The sequence below is a fragment of the Talaromyces stipitatus genome, genomic scaffold (assembly GCF_000003125.1).
Source record: "Talaromyces stipitatus ATCC 10500 scf_1105507295527 genomic scaffold, whole genome shotgun sequence".
Lineage (NCBI taxonomy): Eukaryota > Fungi > Ascomycota > Eurotiomycetes > Eurotiales > Trichocomaceae > Talaromyces > Talaromyces stipitatus.
In genome coordinates, this window is record NW_002990114.1 from 2,862,835 (window position 1) to 2,882,219 (window position 19,385).

The 19,385-nt window shown below is 45.8% G+C and overlaps 9 protein-coding genes across 9 annotated transcripts, besides 2 other annotated features; 3 read left to right on the plus strand and 6 right to left on the minus strand.

Moving 5' to 3' along the window:
- Positions 1–732: 732 nt before the first annotated feature.
- Positions 733–3,465, minus strand: TSTA_090740 (uncharacterized protein; the record flags this gene model as incomplete). The annotated part of the gene is made up of 4 exons (XM_002478752.1): positions 733–1,325; positions 1,389–1,727; positions 1,783–3,111; positions 3,225–3,465. The coding sequence occupies 4 exons, from the start codon at positions 3,463–3,465 to the stop codon at positions 733–735; spliced, it is 2,502 nt and encodes an 833-aa protein (XP_002478797.1).
- Positions 1,041–1,081: a microsatellite.
- Positions 2,570–2,617: a microsatellite.
- Positions 3,466–5,375: 1,910 nt separating the features above from the next.
- TSTA_090750 (60S ribosomal protein L42) lies at positions 5,376–6,356 on the minus strand (the record flags this gene model as incomplete). Its single annotated transcript, XM_002478753.1, has 4 exons — positions 5,376–5,415; positions 5,481–5,665; positions 5,748–5,840; positions 6,354–6,356. The coding sequence occupies 4 exons, from the start codon at positions 6,354–6,356 to the stop codon at positions 5,376–5,378; spliced, it is 321 nt and encodes a 106-aa protein (XP_002478798.1).
- A 664-nt stretch (positions 6,357–7,020) lies between these two features.
- On the minus strand, positions 7,021–8,147 carry TSTA_090760 (uncharacterized protein; the record flags this gene model as incomplete). Its single annotated transcript, XM_002478754.1, has 4 exons — positions 7,021–7,416; positions 7,480–7,629; positions 7,699–7,824; positions 7,899–8,147. The coding sequence occupies 4 exons, from the start codon at positions 8,145–8,147 to the stop codon at positions 7,021–7,023; spliced, it is 921 nt and encodes a 306-aa protein (XP_002478799.1).
- A 1,669-nt stretch (positions 8,148–9,816) lies between these two features.
- On the plus strand, positions 9,817–11,436 carry TSTA_090770 (uncharacterized protein; the record flags this gene model as incomplete). The annotated part of the gene is made up of 4 exons (XM_002478755.1): positions 9,817–9,876; positions 9,952–10,521; positions 10,575–10,709; positions 10,768–11,436. 4 exons carry the CDS (start codon positions 9,817–9,819, stop codon positions 11,434–11,436), a joined length of 1,434 nt encoding a protein of 477 aa, XP_002478800.1.
- A 961-nt stretch (positions 11,437–12,397) lies between these two features.
- On the plus strand, positions 12,398–13,003 carry TSTA_090780 (uncharacterized protein; the record flags this gene model as incomplete). Its single annotated transcript, XM_002478756.1, has 2 exons — positions 12,398–12,418; positions 12,488–13,003. 2 exons carry the CDS (start codon positions 12,398–12,400, stop codon positions 13,001–13,003), a joined length of 537 nt encoding a protein of 178 aa, XP_002478801.1.
- Positions 13,004–13,646: 643 nt separating this feature from the next.
- Positions 13,647–14,728, minus strand: TSTA_090790 (uncharacterized protein; the record flags this gene model as incomplete). The annotated part of the gene is made up of 3 exons (XM_002478757.1): positions 13,647–14,254; positions 14,306–14,549; positions 14,627–14,728. The coding sequence occupies 3 exons, from the start codon at positions 14,726–14,728 to the stop codon at positions 13,647–13,649; spliced, it is 954 nt and encodes a 317-aa protein (XP_002478802.1).
- A 311-nt stretch (positions 14,729–15,039) lies between these two features.
- TSTA_090800 (NEDD8-like protein (RubA), putative) lies at positions 15,040–15,531 on the plus strand (the record flags this gene model as incomplete). Its single annotated transcript, XM_002478758.1, has 3 exons — positions 15,040–15,103; positions 15,184–15,370; positions 15,438–15,531. The coding sequence occupies 3 exons, from the start codon at positions 15,040–15,042 to the stop codon at positions 15,529–15,531; spliced, it is 345 nt and encodes a 114-aa protein (XP_002478803.1).
- A 454-nt stretch (positions 15,532–15,985) lies between these two features.
- Positions 15,986–17,026, minus strand: TSTA_090810 (RNA polymerase II transcription factor SIII (Elongin) subunit A, putative; the record flags this gene model as incomplete). The annotated part of the gene is made up of 3 exons (XM_002478759.1): positions 15,986–16,789; positions 16,841–16,917; positions 16,969–17,026. 3 exons carry the CDS (start codon positions 17,024–17,026, stop codon positions 15,986–15,988), a joined length of 939 nt encoding a protein of 312 aa, XP_002478804.1.
- Positions 17,027–17,883: 857 nt separating this feature from the next.
- On the minus strand, positions 17,884–18,357 carry TSTA_090820 (uncharacterized protein; the record flags this gene model as incomplete). Its single annotated transcript, XM_002478760.1, has 3 exons — positions 17,884–17,966; positions 18,072–18,179; positions 18,240–18,357. The coding sequence occupies 3 exons, from the start codon at positions 18,355–18,357 to the stop codon at positions 17,884–17,886; spliced, it is 309 nt and encodes a 102-aa protein (XP_002478805.1).
- Between the last annotated feature and the right edge of the window lie 1,028 nt (positions 18,358–19,385).

A 19,385-nucleotide genomic window follows, 5' to 3' on the forward strand; every position in this document is an offset into this window, starting at 1 on the left:
GTGGGTTGACTCTAGCCGATACTCGGTTTAGTCTCGTGGGTCTACCAGACAACTCAGAATATTGTATGGAGAGGATATTTCATACTCTTAGATCGAGCGAGAAAATAGTCAGACAAGGGAATTGTGTAGAGTATTCTTGCTAGCATGCCGTGCAGATAATAATATCATCCAGGGATTGTATGGTGCCAGATGTCGCTAACCATGCTGACCAGAAAAAAGAGTCTCTTTAGTCCGAGAGCAGGCAGATCCCTGATCATATTCCAGCTAGCCACCACTTAGCGTCAGATGGATCGATAGAGCTCAGCTGGTGTCTACCACAGGGTACGTAGCGGTTTGCCTCGTTAGTTAGTCAGCTACGTCGTCTGCGAAAGATTCATAGTCAGTAGTCACCCGTTGGAACCGAATAGCAACATTTCTGTTTGCTCGAGAGTTCTTTACGGCTCCATTTTGTAGTTTGACTTTTGCTACAGGGTGCTTGAATATGGAAGTTAATTTCAATCATAATAATCTAATCACACATAAAGTGCATGGAGACAACTTGCGAGTGTAGTAAAATCAAAACAACAGCGTAATATCATTGTAAGCATACATCATTTAAGCTTCATAAATATCATAACCTCCGTAACGTATAGATCATTAGTGCAGCCGTAACTCGAAAGAAGTCAGGTAAAAAAAAATGAAAAAATAAAACAATAGACGGGAAAAATCAAATTCATAAACAATCACAAGCAATTACCAGACTCCGTGAGCTGAACGCTCACGAGATCGCCCGCTCGAAAATATGTTTTGTAACAAGTGGTCAAATGTATCTGCAAGAGGATCGTCCCCTTCTTCTGGCAGCTTCCGTCCTTGTGCATCAAATCGATCCGGTAGGTCGATTGTCGCTTCAGAATCAGAAGAATCTTTAGTTGTAGAACGAGCAGGAGGCGGAACAGAACTAGACTTCGCAGTTTGCTGATGATGACTTTGATGGCGATAATTATCATTATTAGATGTAGGCTCATAGGACTTAGACGAGTGCTGGTTTTGCGAAGGAGGAGGATGATGACGGTGATGATGATGATCATGATGGTGGTGGTGACGGCCCCGATCAAGACCATCAATCGTTGAATCGCTGTCATCCGTTTCATACCCTTCTCCATAGGAAGTATCATCTGAACTTGACTTTAGTTTCTCGGCTTTGGCTTTACCATCGAGGTCGAAAGAAACGGATTTTGAGTGTGATGACGGTTCAGGTTGACTGACAGATCGCTGTCTTGAGTGTCCTTCACGGCCATCACGAGATAAATCCTCTCTGGAAAACTGCGTTGACATGCCTCTTACACCTGCAACGTATCAGCTACTATTCATTTTGCTCAAACATGCAGATTTGACTTATCAAAACCCACCATCTGATGTGTGATGAGAGTCAAGAAAAGGGGCACTCACATTCTCATCAGCTCTACGTGGTTGAGGGGCGTAGGGTTCATTGCCAGGAGGCGCTCCAGGCGGAGGAGGATACCCATGTACCGGTGGAGGAACAGCTCCAGGAGGGGGTGGAGGAGGGTATTCGGTAGGATTGTATGGCGCAGGTGGGGGGTTGGGTGTAGATCCTGGTGGAGGAGGAAAGCTATTCGTATACGGATAGTAACTTTCTGTTGGCGGCACTGGAGCTCCTGGCGGAGGAGGTTGCATGTAAGGAGCTGGATCATACGGTTCTTCGTACGAGTCAGTGTCATGATCATGACCTGCAAGAGTTAGCTAAGATTCAAACTAGCACATTGAAAGCTCTCTCAAACTTACGTCGGCTTTCCCGTTCACGGCTACGATGGCTCTTTTCCTTCTTGTTACCCGAGATCTTTGAAGCTGCATAACCTAACCCAGCTGCTGCAAGTCCGGCCTCCGCGAAGTCACGGATTCGGCTACTGCTTCGTTCTTTCTTCTCTCGTCGACGGTGTCGGCGACGATGACTCCGGTCAGATCCTGAGCTAGAAGTACTGTATCCGCGGCTGTGACCGTCTCGGTCGCCAACGGCTGGAACAACAGCGTCATTATAGTAACCGTGCTGGCTGGCTGGACGGCCGTAGTAATCAGCTGAAGGAACGTTGCCGTAGACTGGGTCGTGGCCGTATTCAATGAGGCCAGCTGATTCTTTCGCGGGGTCTGGTAGAATAGCGCCTCGGCCTCGACTCAAAGAACGGGATCGGGAGTGCCGTCTTTCACCTTTTGCGCTCTGCTCACGTTTTTCTTTGTAGTTCTCATAGAGACCGGCAGCTGCTGCGGTGCCGAGCCCAGCAGCAATAATTGGAAGGCCTTGTCTTATACGACTTTTGGATCTAGGCCGTGAACGGCTGCGAACTTTCTCGATGATACCGGCAGCAGCGGCACCTGCAAGACCAGCAGCTGCTATGTGTCTGTTTCGACTTTTTGATCTAGCATCACCAGAGCGAGATTGAGATCTTCGTCGATGGCGTGAACGGCTCCGTCTGTCGTCTTGCGATTTGTTTCGAGCTAGAGCAACTGCACCAGCAATGGCAGCAGCACCAAGACCGATACCTGCCAGAGTCTTAGCTCTAGAGTGAGACGACGAGCGGCTGCGGCTGCGACTGTGACGGCGGCGATGATGATAGTGGCGGCGATCATCATCATCGACAGACGACGAGCGTCTGCGGCTCTTGCTTCGGTAATGGTCGACAGCATTGGCAGCAATCGCGCCTAGAGCAGCGGCGCCAACATCTCTTCCAACACGGGCTACTCCCCCTGAGACTTCGTGCCCTTGGCTTTTACTACGATGTCGGAGAAGTTCTGCGGCTCCCACTGCGAGAAGTGCACCTTCGGCCAGATGCCGTTTGTGGTGGTGAGGCTCGTCGTCATATTCGCGAGTTTCTTTGCGAATATAAACCATGCTATCGTCACTGCTGTAGTCGCGGTCTCGGTCTCTCTCACGGTGTCTCCGAGTGCTGGCTTGAGAGACTGAGTCGTGGGGGCTAATCTCCCGCCTAATGCGATCCCGATCGTCGTCGTATTCGCGAACACGTCTTTGATAATAATATTCAACGTCCCGAGGGTCTCGGTCAACTTCAGAACGATGAACGACCTGGTAGTCAGGCTCATATATTGAACGTGCTATTCCTGAAGTTAGCTGACGGTTCATCATGATATTACAAAATGTGGGCCATGCAATCAACATATGATGGCAATACTACAGTGTATATAATCTGAAGGTGGGATGACATATCACTCACGTTCATGTTCGCGATACTCGCGGCGAACCTCATAATCGGTCTCATAAGGCTCTGTTCTACGTCGAATCACCAACTCACGGTCCCCTACGGCATCCTCGCGACGAAAAAAATCTCGTTCGCGATCACGACTGTCCTCTGAGGGGATGACGTAACGCTTGACTGTATACGAGTTGCGATGCTCAGACGGCCGGGAGTACTCATCCCATTCCCGGTCTCGTTCTCGGTATGTATATGATGACATTTCGAATCGCAAACTGAATCTGTCACCTCAGGTGAAGATGGTCAGATGGCAAAGAGAGCAACGAGGGGAAACTGCGGAAGTCTCTCCCGAAGCTGAATTATGCGCAGATATCGGATGGCGCCTATCGATTGGTGATGTTGCGCTTCAATTTCCCGGTTGTCTGCAAAGTTGATCTTTTTTACTTTCCAGCTGAAAACAAATGGAATGAATAAAAGAAGAAGTAGACCAAAGACAGAAAAAGAACCAGGCAGAAAATAAGATGCCGCTCACGTAAGACCAGGGGAGGGGCAAGATATGGAAAAGCAAGTGCGTCAGTGGTCACAGCGACAGACTAGTGTAGTCTAAGTAGAATGAATGTCCCGCGTTGCAGGCTGGAGTGGGCTAGACGATGGTGGGGTTCACGGCAAGTCGGATGGCTGAGTACGTGGTTGGTGAGTCAGAATGATCAGTAATAAGAGAATCTGTTGGACAGATGAGGCGTGTTTGATTATGGTTGAAATAAGAGATGCAACAAGCTTGGTGTTCCAGTGTCTCGAATGGCAACAGATGGAGACGGGGTGTAAGGTGGTGATAAGGAAAGATTGAGGCAAGAGACGAGAACTAATCAAGGCAAGCACGTGAGGTCACAGGATCACTCTCTCTGACGATGACGTCCGTAGTCAGCCGCAGTCAGGAACTTTTGCTGAACACTGAACAACAGCGGAGCATTCCTTAAATATTTTAATCTTCCGATATGCCTACTCGACTTGGCATCTATGCAAGTCGGGGAGGCTATAAGGCAATGATCCACCGGTTTCAAGGGTCACCGTCACCGTCCTTTGTGCCCGATTATCTGGAGTGATCGTAGAGTTTTAAGCCTATCGAGTCGGTGTGCGAACCGAGTCCCTAGCGAGAGAGAGTGACCAGTTATCGAAGCATGAGCGGGCACACGATGGCAAATGTGTAGGAAGAAAGAGAGTTTCACGAATCACGGCATTTCTTGTTGCGTGCCGAGTCACTAGATATGTCGATTGCGTGGCTGAGCCGTGTGCTAGTAAGGCATATTCTTGCATCGGATACGATTAGGCTGCGTTTCGAGTCCTTCTAGAAAGGCTTCGATGGGGTCGATATTGATGAGCCGCAGTTTGACTACATTACATGAGTAGCCGGCTTTATTTTACTTTGCCTTGGTCAGAAACTTCTTCGTAGAGACGTCGGAGTTTAGAGTCTGATTGGAATTCCATGTGTGAGCCATGGAACCAAGCACGTGGTACCCGTCGCATTCCAGGGAACGGACGGGCCCAATAATTCCCCACGTAGCTATTTCTCTTTTCTGTAGAATGCTTGGGGCTATGGTGATTCTATGCAAATATCGCGCTCTATTCTAACTCGGAACTTAGCAGTAAGTCCAGCAAGATTGTGTTGTTGCACAAAGCAGGCTTCAGCGGTGACATGACCACTATACTACTACCAGAGATGCCAATGCGAATGGCCACAGGTGATAAGATGTCTCCTCTATTATCTCTATGGAGGCTTCGGAAGCATAATCCTTATGGAACCAGGAGAATATATAGCCGTTGATAATCTTATAATACCCTACGGCATTAGATAAAAAACTATTTATCAAGTTTGGAATTTTATTGTTGTCTATGTGACAATTCCTTGCTTCTTCTTCCTGCCTCGATCTCTTGCAAGGCCAGTAAACAAAGAAGAAATTACAATCATTTTTGATTCATCGTTGCCATAACGTTGATTGCATGACGAGGACAACATATCTTGTAGTCGTAGCCTCTTTTATTTCAATTCCTCTCCAGGCGTGACAAAAGGAAGGGAAGGAAAAAATAAAATTGACTTTGAATCGGAGAAAAGACCCAAACACCAAGTGAAAAACCATTTCCCTACTTCGTGCACTCTCGATTTCAATTGCGCATTTAAAAAACGAGGGCGGCACCCTTGGTCTTCTTGTCACCACTGTAAGAAAAGTAACGGGTTAGCAACTGGTTCGCTACGAAAATTTCTGGATGATATAGTCATACCCCAACTCAAAGTGTTTGCATCGCTTCAAAGCCAACTGAGCCTTGGTCTTGCACTGAGTGCACTCCAATCGGAGCACAACCTTCTTGGTGGTCTTGGCCTTCTTGTGGAAGACGGGCTTGGTCTGACCACCGTAACCGCTCTGCTTCCGGTCGTAACGGCGCTTACCCTGGGCGAAAAGGGAAGCCTATATGCATTGATCAGTACCTTGTATTGATTACAGCAACGACAACCCATTTGGCAGTCGACGTGCGGGCGGATTGTCTAACCTTTCCGGCCTTGTATTGGGTGACTTTGTGCTGGGTGTGCTTCTTGCACTCTTTGCCCTTGCAGTATGTGCGGCGAGTCTTAGGAATGTTGACCTGAAGGAGAGCCAATCAGCATGTTTCAGAATCATTGTGTGCAGTAGTGTTCAGTAGTGTTCCTCGACAGTCCGTCTCTTATGCAACAGGCCATAGATATAGATGATGATGATTCCACATTATATTCTGGTGCGATACTCGTCCATCGTATGCGCCATGGTGTATACGATTAATGCGTTCGGGGAGTAACAAAACGTCCTCGGTTTCTGAGATCGAATTTTATGATTGATTCCGATAGATGGAGGTGCCGGCTTTTCAAAGATAGAGAATATTGACTATCTCAAAAGATGCTCGATCGAATGTCGTCAGATCCACACCGCAAAATCTCGCACAATATGGTACATTTCTCGTCGTCGTCGTTCGTCCTCTTCTTTTCTCACTTTTCCCGGTCGACATGTCGTATCGCAGGTTCATCGTGTAATCATTTCATCCATAACTTGTAGCCCGTTTCCTTTTTCCACCCCACTCCAAAAAAATCCAAAACCATTATCATAATGAAAATAAAAGCCTTACCATTTTTGCGGTATTGACCGGAGCGCAGCTTCGTGATGGTCGGGGTTGATGGTTGTGGTGTCGTTCAATCTGAAGGATAGCAGAAATTGGCTTAATTGTGTGCTCCTCTCCGGGGGCTAATGCCCTACCCGAACAGAAACTAGCCCTAATCAGGCGAGAGCCAAGACTTTTCACGTGATTCTATATCTGCCGATTCGGGCTAGAGTATCATTACGTAATGTATTAATTAAGGTTACTCGTTTCTGCCTCAAGAATCAAATCAACTAATCTATTCTGCAGTTACTTCACACAATTAACTCTTCGACTTTTGGGGATGCCTTCTAACTATAAAGCTTCTGGTTTTTTTTTTTTCTTTTAGGCAAATATCTGACTAAGCAGTGGTACCCGTAACGTAAGTTAAGTTACAATAACTACAGATCAAATGTAAGTAATATCTATCTCATCGGCTGGAGCATTCCGTTCCTATTTACCTAGATACCTATACTTAGTCTAAACTTTTCCATCTCTCAAGCATAGCGAGAGCAGCCAACTTGCCAGGTTTCTAATATATTTAGTTTGTCCTATCTTGCTGAATGATTCAAATTCTTGAAATGACTCAAACCAGTGAAATCATAGACAGTTAACGGGATTGTGTGGAATAGGCACTCGTGACATTGAATGCACCCTTTCATCCACGCGCATAGAGCAACGGATTGTGCATATCATATAACTCTTCACCCTGCCCACGCAACGGTTCCCGAGCAACATCAGATTGAACCCGACGACCTTGAAATCCACGCACAAGGTCAAGGGGACTGAAGACAGATAACCACATTCTGAAATTGAATAGTCCTCCTTGATACTGAAGCGGCGTAAATGGTTCGTGTCTGCCATTCTCCGCCTGTTCCAAGGCGATTTTGCTCAGGCGGTAAGGTTTGATGCTATACGCATAATGAAAGAAGAGCGAGAAAGGAACCATGAGCAGACATATAATTAGGGTTGGAAGGCCGATGTTGATATCTGCCCATGTCAGGGTGGAAGAAGGACTGAGAACCTTGGTAGAACGAAGGATCAAGAAGATGAGCTAAAAAGTGAACATACTGGTCAGCAGCCCTTCCGATATAGTTCGTCCTTTTTTTGAACGTACTGATATCAAGAAATTGAATCCAACTATAACTTTGAATGCGAGGAATTTGACCATCGGATCGATTCCGGCCAGCTGAACTTTGAGACCCATAAAGAACTTTAGGGTATTCATGATTGCTAGCGTGACGGAGATATTTGCAACGATTTCAATCTTTTATTGTTTGGTTAGAGAGCTGATCACAGTTCCAAAGGTTATGTTTCGCATGTCGAGTTGACTCACCCATAGATGAGCAAAGTAGGGTTTGTCGCTACCCAAGCAGTATATTTTGGAAGCTTGGGTAATATCTGTAGCGACTGCACAGATGAAGCTGGCGATGGGGTATTGGATGATAAAGAGCCAGGTTTTCTAGCATAGTTAGACGCACATCTTCTCTCGCTGTCATGGAATAAAGAACAGGCAGGCTCCAGGGTTAGAGTTACCTGGTACCATGCAACCGCGTCGACAGGTTGTTGCGTCTTTTTATTTAAGGGTAGATCGACTTTGGCAAGATAAGCTTCTCGCTGATAGGGGTCCGTAGAGATATAATCGCATAACAATAAGAAGAAGGTCGTCAGTAAGTCTCCCTGGACCACATCCAGCCACGTATCAAGGTAGACGTATGCGTTGGGAAAGCAGATGCACAGGAAGGAAACGATAGAATATACGGGGATAATGAGACATAAGCGCATAATCCTGTATAAGAGAAATAGGTATTAGTGATGAGAACTGTGACATTCGTTGCGCGAGATCTCCCGAGCTTAATTTATTTGCTCATGAGGCTTGCTCAAATGCGTTGCATGCATGCATAATAAGATGAGGATGACCAGACAGGCAAAAGCCGCACAGCTGCCGGCGAGAATCTTTTCGAACTGGTAGAAGGATGTGGTACCAAACAGGGGCTTCGAAGCATCTAGTCAATGTCCAAGTTAGTAAGGGCATATGAAGCAAAGAGTATCTCGTAATAGTACCTTCTTTCAGAGGGGAGGGTACTGGACAAGTGTGATTTTTGGTGGAGTCGTGATCGAAAAGTCCCATTATGGCTCTCTGGCTCGGAAAAGCGCGATATCAAGATAGGAAAATGGATCTGAATTCAATATAAAGGTAAATGGGCCCAAAGATCAACAACAGTCTGTTGATTCAATACGACCACTCTTATATACATCGTTATAAGCGCTTGAATAACCATCGCGAACGTAGCAGATTATCGACATCGCAAATATTACTCTATTAGGAAGCGGGTACCAAAACGCTAGGATGCGCCTGAGCCAGCCCTAAGTTTGCATTGCACGGCCACGCCAGACGCTATGCTGGGGCACATATTAGTGAGCCGTAGGATTAGTGGTTCATAAGTGTTGCTCCTCGTGCTTGCTTATCCTTGGTGCTGACATCGAGCCTTTATCATTGGTTCTAAGACAGCGGATTTCCAAGTGTCACGGAGGCGTAAGACGATCAGCTGGAATAAGCGTTGGGATCGGCATTCTTATTTTCAATTCATCGAATCATAAGGTATGCCCCCAATAGAAAGACAGATTCGGTTAGAATTGCGAGACTTCGCATTCCAAAAATGAACTGTCATTGCCTAGGAATGCCACATGCGAGCCCTAAGTGAAGCCACCAAAGATTTTGAAAAGCTGTAGATCTTTCCTGAGTTCGAGCTGTTACCTAAAATAAACGACTCTTTTCAATATTAGAGAGCTGGAAGCTGCGTATGTGAAATCTTCACTTTTGGGGCCTGGTTCGAGTAGCTTCCCACTGAGACGTGGAATCACAACGAAGCTATGGGCATTTGTAGAATCTTGGAAGCAATCCACACTTAATAACGCAAACGAGGTGGCTGAAACCCCATATTAAGGCACACTATTGTTTTCGTCACATTGCGAATGCACTTCCGAATGCATACTAGCCGAGTAGTTTATTTCAGCACGAATAATAGTAATCAGTGCGGAGTCCTTTCAAGGGGTCTACCTTTATATATGGTCCCTATCGCTGATATTGAATTTGATCTGATCGTCATGGACTTCACCTATGTTACGATTTTTCTCCTGACATGCATCATTGAATCTGCCTTGTCCTGGACTCTTAAACTTCGCGATGTTTACGAAAGTCCCAGCCCTGAAGAGGCATAGTGGCGGCGGGAAGATGACCGTTGAATATTTTGTGTGCTCGGGCTGGGCTCGGTTGCCCCTCGTTCACTTACCACACGATTTACTAGGTCGGACTTGACGTCCTAGAAACGCTTTGGATACGTGAAGTGTTATAACATGGTGGTATCAATGTCTTCTTCGTGAATGATATAACCCAATCATTTTCGAGCCGGAGTGCAGACAGCGTCGATAACATTGAATAAGGCAAGCAGAAATGCCGAACACCGGTAGACCAAGCCGCGACTGTGATTCCTGCCGGAAAAGACGCATCAAGGTGCGAGGAACATCTGAATTCGCAAACTTCCGGAAAAAGAGGACGTCATACTAATTTATGTCTCTTTGTGGCCAGTGTGATCTTAAGTATCCAGAGTGCAGTCAATGCTTACGGAAGAAATGGAAATGTCCTGGCTACAGGAAAGAGAGCGATGTGCTCTTCCGGACAGAGACAGTTCTGTCATTCCCAGATAATCAGAGTAGAGATCGGCGGAGAACTCAAACCCGACAAGCAGAGCGTGAAGACTTTTTCAAGAAGCAGGATGAAGTCCGGTCATTATCCAAACAACCGTCACACTACCCCAGGAGAACCATGATAAGCAAATCTTTAACAGAGACCTGGAATAACCATTTCATACCCTTGGCTCTAACCGGGATGCGATCCTCGACTGATATGCCGTTGACTATTATCAACACTATCTCGCATTTGATATCACAAGAGAAGCGGGAATCTGCGCTATATGGAGCCTTTAATGCCCTGGCGTGTGTATTCCTAGGACAGACCGATCGCTCGAAGAATGCCTTGGCTCTTCGCATAAAGTCATATAGAAATGCTCTCACTGCAATTAATAGCACTCTTCGCGATCCGCAAAAGTGCAAATCGAACAGTACGCTTCTCGCTATTTGGGTACTTGGAGTGTATGAGGTGGGAGGACCCTGAACAATTCAATGAGGACTTTTCAGTTAACCGAGTTATAGTTTATTGCCGACCCGACGAATATGGGTTGGCATATTCATAGTGAAGGCCTGATCAATCTATTTCGACTGCGTGGTTCAGAGAATTATGCCACAGAGGACGGAAGGAATCTATTCTTGCTTGTATTTAACAATCTCGTTAGTCCGCTGCTCTCCCACCATCAGTATCGCTGCTGATTTTACCGACTATGACTAGCAAATACAAGCCATCAGAACAGGGCAAGAAAGCTATATCACCGAGTCCATTACATTGGTCCACGATCTCGCCGACCATTGCCATTCATCCGAATACTTACCTCTTCGGACTTGTATTTTCACCTACCACTGTGCTCTGCTATGCAGTCGGATCCGAAGACTACTCAACGAAGCAAATGACGCAGAACTGCTTTCCAACGCAGCATCAATCTTGCAAGATCTGGATACCGTCGAGACTAAGACTGATCCTCTAAGTGACAAGAGGTTCATCACAAGCAATATAGTCGAACCGCCACTTCCTGCTGCATACAGCAGCAAAGGCTCCAACACAGTCCCATCTCACCCGACAATGATCGATTCAATCTACCGCGGGTCAATCATGTATAGGATAAACTGGCGGATACGAGTATCCTTGCATGTTCTCGAGTTTTTACAACAAGCAACTGTCGCGGCGAATTGCACATCGTCGCAAAGAATCACATATACGCTGTATCGGCTTCGATGTATAGATGAGCTTCGCGCATTAGTTGAGAGGGCAGCGTTTTATCTTGGAACGGAACACGATAAACAGGGATCGGTTCATGAGCTTGCCTGTCATATTCGGACTAATCTACTACCGAGGACGGGGCCGAGTGATGGTATTCAGGATTTTGTTGTCGAAGAGCCTTAGGGATTTCAAAACTGTTCAATCATTGATAGCTTCAAGCCGTAATCTGTCATCGATCGTGAAGTTGCTCTCCCCGAGAGAAACAAAGTGGTGCATGATGCACTTAAGAACAATAAATATCAAGTCTACAATTTGATTCAAAAATGATACATCTAGTAACTGTAATAATCCTACTGTGTTAGTCGGTCAATGTGGGAGTTAGGGCATTGATTAATGTACCCTACCAATCTCTGATCCCTGTTTTACCTATACATGGATATATTGAAAGACCTTTATGATCGTTTTTTACGCTGGCATGTACTGACATCAGGATTCCAAGCATAAATAGCTTGGATTTTCCTTAAAAATGCGACCTCTGTTACTAAGCAAGCATTCCAATATTTTCGTCTTCTTCCTGTTTTCATATTCTACTATATATGACGATGTACGCGCAGCAGATAGCTATCAGGTTTCAACCAGCAACAGAGGCTCATGGCCAGCTGTCTTCTCGCGGGAATATAGCGAATTGCTTGGTAAGGTCATTCATGAATGAAATGGCCACATCTGATCCTGATCAAAAGAGCATCTACATCTCTATCTAGACCCTCGTTTAAGGAAGTGTCCGTACGATACTTCAGTTTCGGCTTCTATCTGACGTATTTTCTGAAATACCTGTATACAAATCTTTTGTTTATACGGAAAATGCCTAGAAAGTCCGGCAAAGTCAGACCAGATTGTCCACTGAGGTATCATCCTTCAACAAAAGCTCTGAAGTCTCCCGGCGAGCATTCAAAATCCTTGGTCATCCAGTGTCGTTTCCCGGAAACAGAGGCAGTCTTCTGTCATGCCGTGTGTAACACTTAGTCCCAGAGATTTCATCTCTGTTGCTCGGAGTCTCAATTCTTCTATCTACTCATCACCCCTGCTAGACAGACTTGATTTCGACACACAAAGTCTACACCAATATCTTGATACTCTGTTCAGAATGTCCGAGTCACTATTTTCAGTATGTTAATTCCCACTGCTTGCTATTGAGGTCGCATCTAGGTATGGTAATATCTAACCCTGTACAAAGCTCCCAGATGGAAGTCTCTCCGGTGAGAATGCCCATTCCTCTTCCGATAGGATTCTCGTCCCAGATCGAATTGATGAATACGGCACCACTGAAACCATTCTCGAAGAATGCGCTCAAACACTCAACGGCCTAAGAGATGGTGTTATAGCATATCAATCCCAAGTAATATATAAACAAAACTGCCTCAAATTACTCCTCAATGATCCCATCTTCGAGTCCATGGCATTATGGCAAGACGAGCGTCATCGCCAGACACTTCAAACACTGCAAAAAGTCGGGAAGAGTGCCGATTCAATCGTTGAGTTGATGCTCAAGTACCAGGTCGATATCGTCCTCAGTAATATAAATCTCCATCTGAGTATTCACAAAGGTATTGCCCGTGATGCTTCACAAAAACATAAGCGACAAGTTGCGAGACTTCAAACTCAAATTGTTGGTCTGAAAGCTAATATCGCCGACCGCGAGTTACGGAATGAGGGTTTATTAGAAACAAGAGCGATCTTAATCTACGCATAGCCCGAAATGAGCAAATGATTGAATTCATGTCGGCGCAGATACATATTCTGACTGATAAGGTGGAATCACGTTAGGATGAACAGTCATTTCTCAGTACGTTCTTAATTCGATGGTTAAGAGGTCCAGAGTCAACCGTTTATACAACCGTTTATACAACCCCTAACTCGTCCCTGGATCTGGTATACATTAGAACCTGGCTATAACGAAAGGAAGGCCGCCTCATATCTCTACTGATCTTAGCTTGAATTACTTTAATATGGGACTGAAGAGCATCCTATTTACAAATATTAGAATAGATAAGTATATTGAAGGTCCTCTTTATCCCTAAATCGAACTCACTTCTAGTTATATTGACTTGGGCCCCGAGAGGCCTTCTGTTCCTTATAAACAGGTTCTACTGTGTTTACTTTTCGATTCCGTTCGTTACATATCTATAACTATTCAGCGCAGAAATCAAATTCCTATTCAATTCTATCTGAAATGATCAAGCGGACCCCTTTAACTTTTAGGTACATATCATCGCCGCAGAAACATGACTTCAAGTGTATATTGACTATTGAATGAAATTTCTATATGCAACCTGCCCTTGTTTTAACAAGTCTCGCTTCCTTACTCCGGGCTAAGTATTCAGAAGAGTGCTCTTTCAGTGCCCCTTCCCAAGCACCACCGTCTCTCCACCACCATACCACAACGTCCCCTTACGAAAATCAAGACCCTTCTCTTCACCTATCGTCCATTCACCTCCCTTCGGCACACCCGCTTCCGTCGGCCAGAATCGCTTCTGTAGTCGATCATTGATTTCTTCAACCTTGTCAATCACTTTCTTCGCCTTTTCACGATCAAAGGCCGTTCCATCAGGCCCGTCTAGAGTAAATCCATTCTGATTTATGAATCGTCCAATAGTCAGATGTGCCGATGGAACCGCATATCGTGAAGCAGGCTTGACTCCAGCGGCGACAACCTTGTCGTACACATCTCTTCTCAGATGATGATATGTGTATTTATCCTCATCGACAGATTTACTACCTTCTCCAGCAGCAGGGACAAAACTAAGTGCCATAGCAGCTGCGTCATAACTAATCATGGGCTTGACTAGACGTGGCCGATATCGTAGCGTTATATTGGCGATGTTCTCTGCCGCTCCGTCCTTGAGTAAGGCTGAGACTATTTGATTGACTTCCGGCTCGGTGACTGAGAAGATGACCTCCAAAACGGTGATGTGTAGGTTTTGTAGAGGCATGAACCACATATCTATACCCGGATTAGGTCACTGCTGAAGTTTATGTATTTCTGCCGACGCACCTGGAGCAACGTTGCGTAGCTCTTCTTGAATATCTCTGATCATATCACGGATATGTTGAGGTGGTCGAGCCCAAAAGACGATACAATTCCTTTCGTCTTTGAAGGCTGGATCTTTATTAGGTCCATCCAGCTTGGCAAGAATAGGATCAACCGTCCATTCAGAAAAGGACGGATCCAAAATCTTGGACTTTTGCAGCGCTGTTCTGGTGGTGCGGTGGGTTGTGTATCGGGCTTGTATTTGAAGCTATACAATTGCCCAGAAGCTTCAGTATCAGCTTGGGATTTATCTACTGTAAAGGGCATGCTGTAAGGGACACATACTGGATCATCGTTTGCAGAGTCTAGTAATGGTTGATATGGATTGTCGCTTTTAGATACAGGGGTTGCTGTCCCCGAGAGATCTTCGAACATGACTGCCGCCATGGTTTCGATGCTTGAAGGTTACAGGTCGAAACGAAGCAATTCGTGAAGACACAAGGATATATGTACAAGATTATTCACAAGAAGTGAATCCGTGATAGTGAGACATTTCGAGAAGTAATCAGAGTCAAGGATAACGGCCGGAGATTAGTCGGGTCTAATCACTGAATCAGTCACTTCTTGTTCCACCCCACTAACTTAGTTAAAGAGCTACCTTGAAGTAATTCAGCACGTCAACACCACATCTCCAGACTCGCCATTTGCCTTTTTACTTCTTTATTACTCAGATCCAGATTAGACTACGTACTCCCAAAATGTTGATCAAGTCAGTTCCTCCCCCTCTGCCCTCCATCTACGCGTGTCTCGTCCGCAACTTCAGTGCGGGGAACGTTATCCTGCGTCATGGAGATGCGATGCGACACATCTAGACATCTTACTAACCACTTTTTTGGTCGCAGGGTACGAACGCTCACCGGAAAAGAAATCGAGCTCGACATCGAGTCAGACTACAAAGTACGACATCATCCACCCATCGAAAGTTACCAGTGTTAATAAGCTACAGGTCTCGAGAATAAAAGAGCGCGTCGAAGAGAAAGAGGGCATCCCACCGGTGCAGCAACGTTTGATTTTCGGCGGAAAACAGATGTACGTTTGAAACAGTAGGTTTTGACGACAGCAAGGTTCTCATGATTAATGATATTGCTTCGTACAGGGCCGACGACAAGACAGCCGCCGAATACAATCTTGAAGGAGGCGCAACGCTACATTTGGTTTTGGCTTTGCGTGGTGGATTCTCGTCGCAATAGATGGTTATCTTTAGGGGTCGTTATGCCGTGCACTCACCAGTTCTCATCACATACGCCGTTACGAGGACGGAATAGTCTCAAGATCTGTGGGGATGCTATATGTAATACGTTGGTGATGTGTAGTTGGGTTTCCCGCTTATAGCATCTGGTTCGTTCTGTTCATGGGCCAATTAAGCTTATACTAGACACTTATGATATGTTATGATCGATACTACTCTTGAATGAAGCGGCCTTAACCAGGCCAGTGGCTATATGCAGTTCTCGTAGACATCAAGACACCCTCGCATCCTATGCAAATCCAAGACTTTCAAAGACTCCTCGTCAATTATTAAAATCCCATGGTAAGTGTATCTCAAACAGCGCTAATTGCGTATGCAAATGTGATGAAATAATCGTACAGAAATAAAAAACTCAACCCAGTCTGCTGTATATTCACGTGAAATATGGGACACAATCAAATCCTCCGCTTCTTCTGAATGAAAATATTCGGCTGACTCGCGGCAGGACGCTTTCTAATAAGAGGCTTCGCAGGTGACGCCGGCGACGCACGAACTGGAGGTGTCCCAACTGGCTCGGAACGACTTGACAGGGTCCGTGGCGGAGACCTGTCCGGACCACGTTTACCCGGCACAATCGGTCGACTTCCAGTAGGCATCTCAGATTTAGCCTTGTCAGTCGCTGACACGGAAGACGGCCGACCTAATACCCGTGGTCGAGGGGCAGACACTCGAGGTGGCGACGACGCTTGAGATTGTCTGCCGGTAGACGGTTGTATAGGCTTGGACGTAGGCTTCGACGCTAACGTCGTAGGCGAAGACGGCGCCTGTTTATGCTCATCAACCAACCACTGAGGAACATGATTAATCCTCGACGCACCACTATGCAACTGATGCGTCGGCACAGCCAACACCTTATTCCTCTTACTACTAAAAATACTATTCTTCTTCGGTTCCGATCTTGTTCCGCTCGTATGAAACCTGCGTCGTGGCTTGGGTAGACGACTTGTATCCTTGACAAGCACAGCCGCATTGTTAGCCTTGTCAGAGTAGAATTTATCGACGGCTTGTTTCAGTTGAAGGGCGCCTTCTTCGACTTCGCGTTGGACTTGTTCGAGTAAATCGCAGTAGATGTCGTACCAGCAATCGGATTCTTGGGGGATGTCGTATTGTTCCCATTGAGGGATGTCGCGTTTGATGAAATCCATCCATAATTCTCGGTCGTCTTGCATTATGTGGGGGGAGTTTTTTTCAAGTTCTCGCTGTAAGCCATGGTTAGCTAAACCTTTGATTGTAGATATATTGCAACTCACCAACTGCTTTGGGCTTTCGACTTTGATGAGAAAAGGCCTCGCCAACGAGTATGGGATATTCCCGATATCCGTCAAACCTAACAATTAGTTCGTATTCAACAATCAAAAATCACAGGTCAGAGACATACTTCGAACATTCTGCACAGCAACCCGCGTGCTCATCGCAAGAAGTGACCGCGCCGGCATACTGACAAGCTATTAGGCATGAACACTGCTTCTTTGCTAAGATGAAACAACAGGATGTTCAGAGATATATCAAGGCGGCCTAATATGCAGATATAGACAACGCGATGGTAATGATTGAAACATGAACACGAAACTGTTATATATCTTGTGATAGAAGAGATTCTTTTCGAGTACGTTTCGTGATAAACAAAGACGTTCCAAGACGCTTCGTCACTTCGATGCTGACTGCCTGATAAGAGTCACGTGTTGATAAGAATGTTTGCATAGTTTTGATTGTTTGAATGAGCCCGACAACATCTATAGCTTAGTTAACTGAACAGACAATACAAGCAACTTTCATCTAATGGTATATCCATGTCAGACAAGCAATACGAGGCTTGTTACACTGCAATCATCTGAACCAACTCATCCGATTCAACGTTGCACAATCGAGAAGTACCTGAGTCAATTATTCATTCACTCATCTGATCATCATACTTTGCAATAACCCCCCTCTCCGCTCTGGCTGATTCATTCGTAATCGTCTCTTCCTCGCCTCTGACCGAGGCATAACTCTCTTGAACGGCATAACCATCATAATACCCTCCCCGTTCTAACATCCACATCTGGCTCAACCACTATCCCCGTAACACGGTAACAGGTTCAACAAATTTCTCAAAACTGAATGCCCAAAGCAGATTCGCCATGGCAATAAATATGTCTTGATCTGCTAGATGCATACTGGGACACAGATGACGACCGCATCCGTATCCGTAGTGGTCACGATTTGCGTAATCGGATGATTTGGCGTATTCGGCTGTTAGCAGTGGTTTTTCGAGGGGGTATCGTTCCAGGTTGAAGGTGTCTGGGTTGGGGAATTATGTTTCGTCGTGATGGAGGCCCCAGATGTTGAGGATCAGGGTTGTTCCTCGCGGGAGGAGTTTGCCGTCAATCCAGTAATCTATTCCCCATGAGTAGGTGACATCGCCATCAGGTGCAGAGGGATAATACCTTCATCAAGGTAATGCGGAACTCCCAAAGGAGCAGGGACTCCTCCACCTCATACGCTCCTTGACAATGACCGCTACATACGGCAGATCCTTGTAATCAGCCAAAGTAGGTACTCGTTCCTCCCCTACAACCGCATCAATGGGAGATGCTCGTACGCCGTACACTATCTTCGAATGTCAACCCATCTCCAACGAGAGACGTCTAACAAGAAGGAAAGACTTACGGATACTAGTCATAACACTGCCCCCAGACCTCTTCGGATGATCCATGGACATCCCATCATCATGATCGACGAGAATATCTCTAAGCAGCTGCACAGACTCCGCATGCACAATCTCCATATACTTTCTCTCAACTACACTCTCACTAAAAGTCTGTCGTTACATCCTTCGATTTTCCTCCACTTGTTGCCGCAGGGTACCATGAGTCGATGATCACCATCGCTGATAAGATTGTTCGCTACGTACGAGGGTGGTTGGCCGTTGGTGATGGAACTTTTCTTGTCGAGGAGTTCTCGGGTGATTAGTCTGTCTGTGATGAAGGCTAATGTGCTTGGTCCGATTTTGAGGGTGAATAGGCCACCGCGGGTTTTGTAGAGTTCTGTAGATCTGCGTTGTTTCGTCAGTTCTTGACAATATCTGATACATTGAAAGGACCACTCACTTGAGGAACGGCTGTGCAGTGGGAATCTGACCGATGTTTCCGATTATTGGATGCGTTGGTGGTCCTTGGTAAACCTAGTCAGCTAATATCAAGCGAATCGTTGATAGATTGATTGAATACCAGGAGGTAACCGTGAGTCTCTCCTGCCTCTAGATAGAAGGAAATAAATCAGGCCAACAACGACACCTAGAACGGTACTGCTACCTATCCCTGCCATTGCAAATTGATACAAAAATAATCGAGGGAAGCTTGGAAGTTAATGGTTGTCGGAAAGAGATCTTGATGGAGTGATCCCTGACCGCTGTATATGTACTACCACTTTCAGCTGTCAAGTTACCGCTTTCAGGTGCAGTAGACGGCATAAATGCAGCACTACAAGGTATTCCCAGACTCTGAAGGTTACCAGCCTGTCACTGGACACGGCAAACGAACATCTCGATAACCCGAGTACACTCTGGCGTGTAACCCCAGATACATCCGTAGTTCTCTACGAGTTTGTGGTTCCCTCCAATCTTCTTACTCGGAAGTGCATCATGTAAGATCCCTCGACCTGTGAGAGGTAACGTTAGTTAGCACGTTCGTTTGTTTGATTTGTGTAAGTTATCGTCTTAGGTAAAGTATCCTTCCGCTGGAATTCGCTGCCTTGTGCGGGATCAATCGTGAGACTCCCCACACTTCTGCATATTTCTAAAGGTATAACTAATCT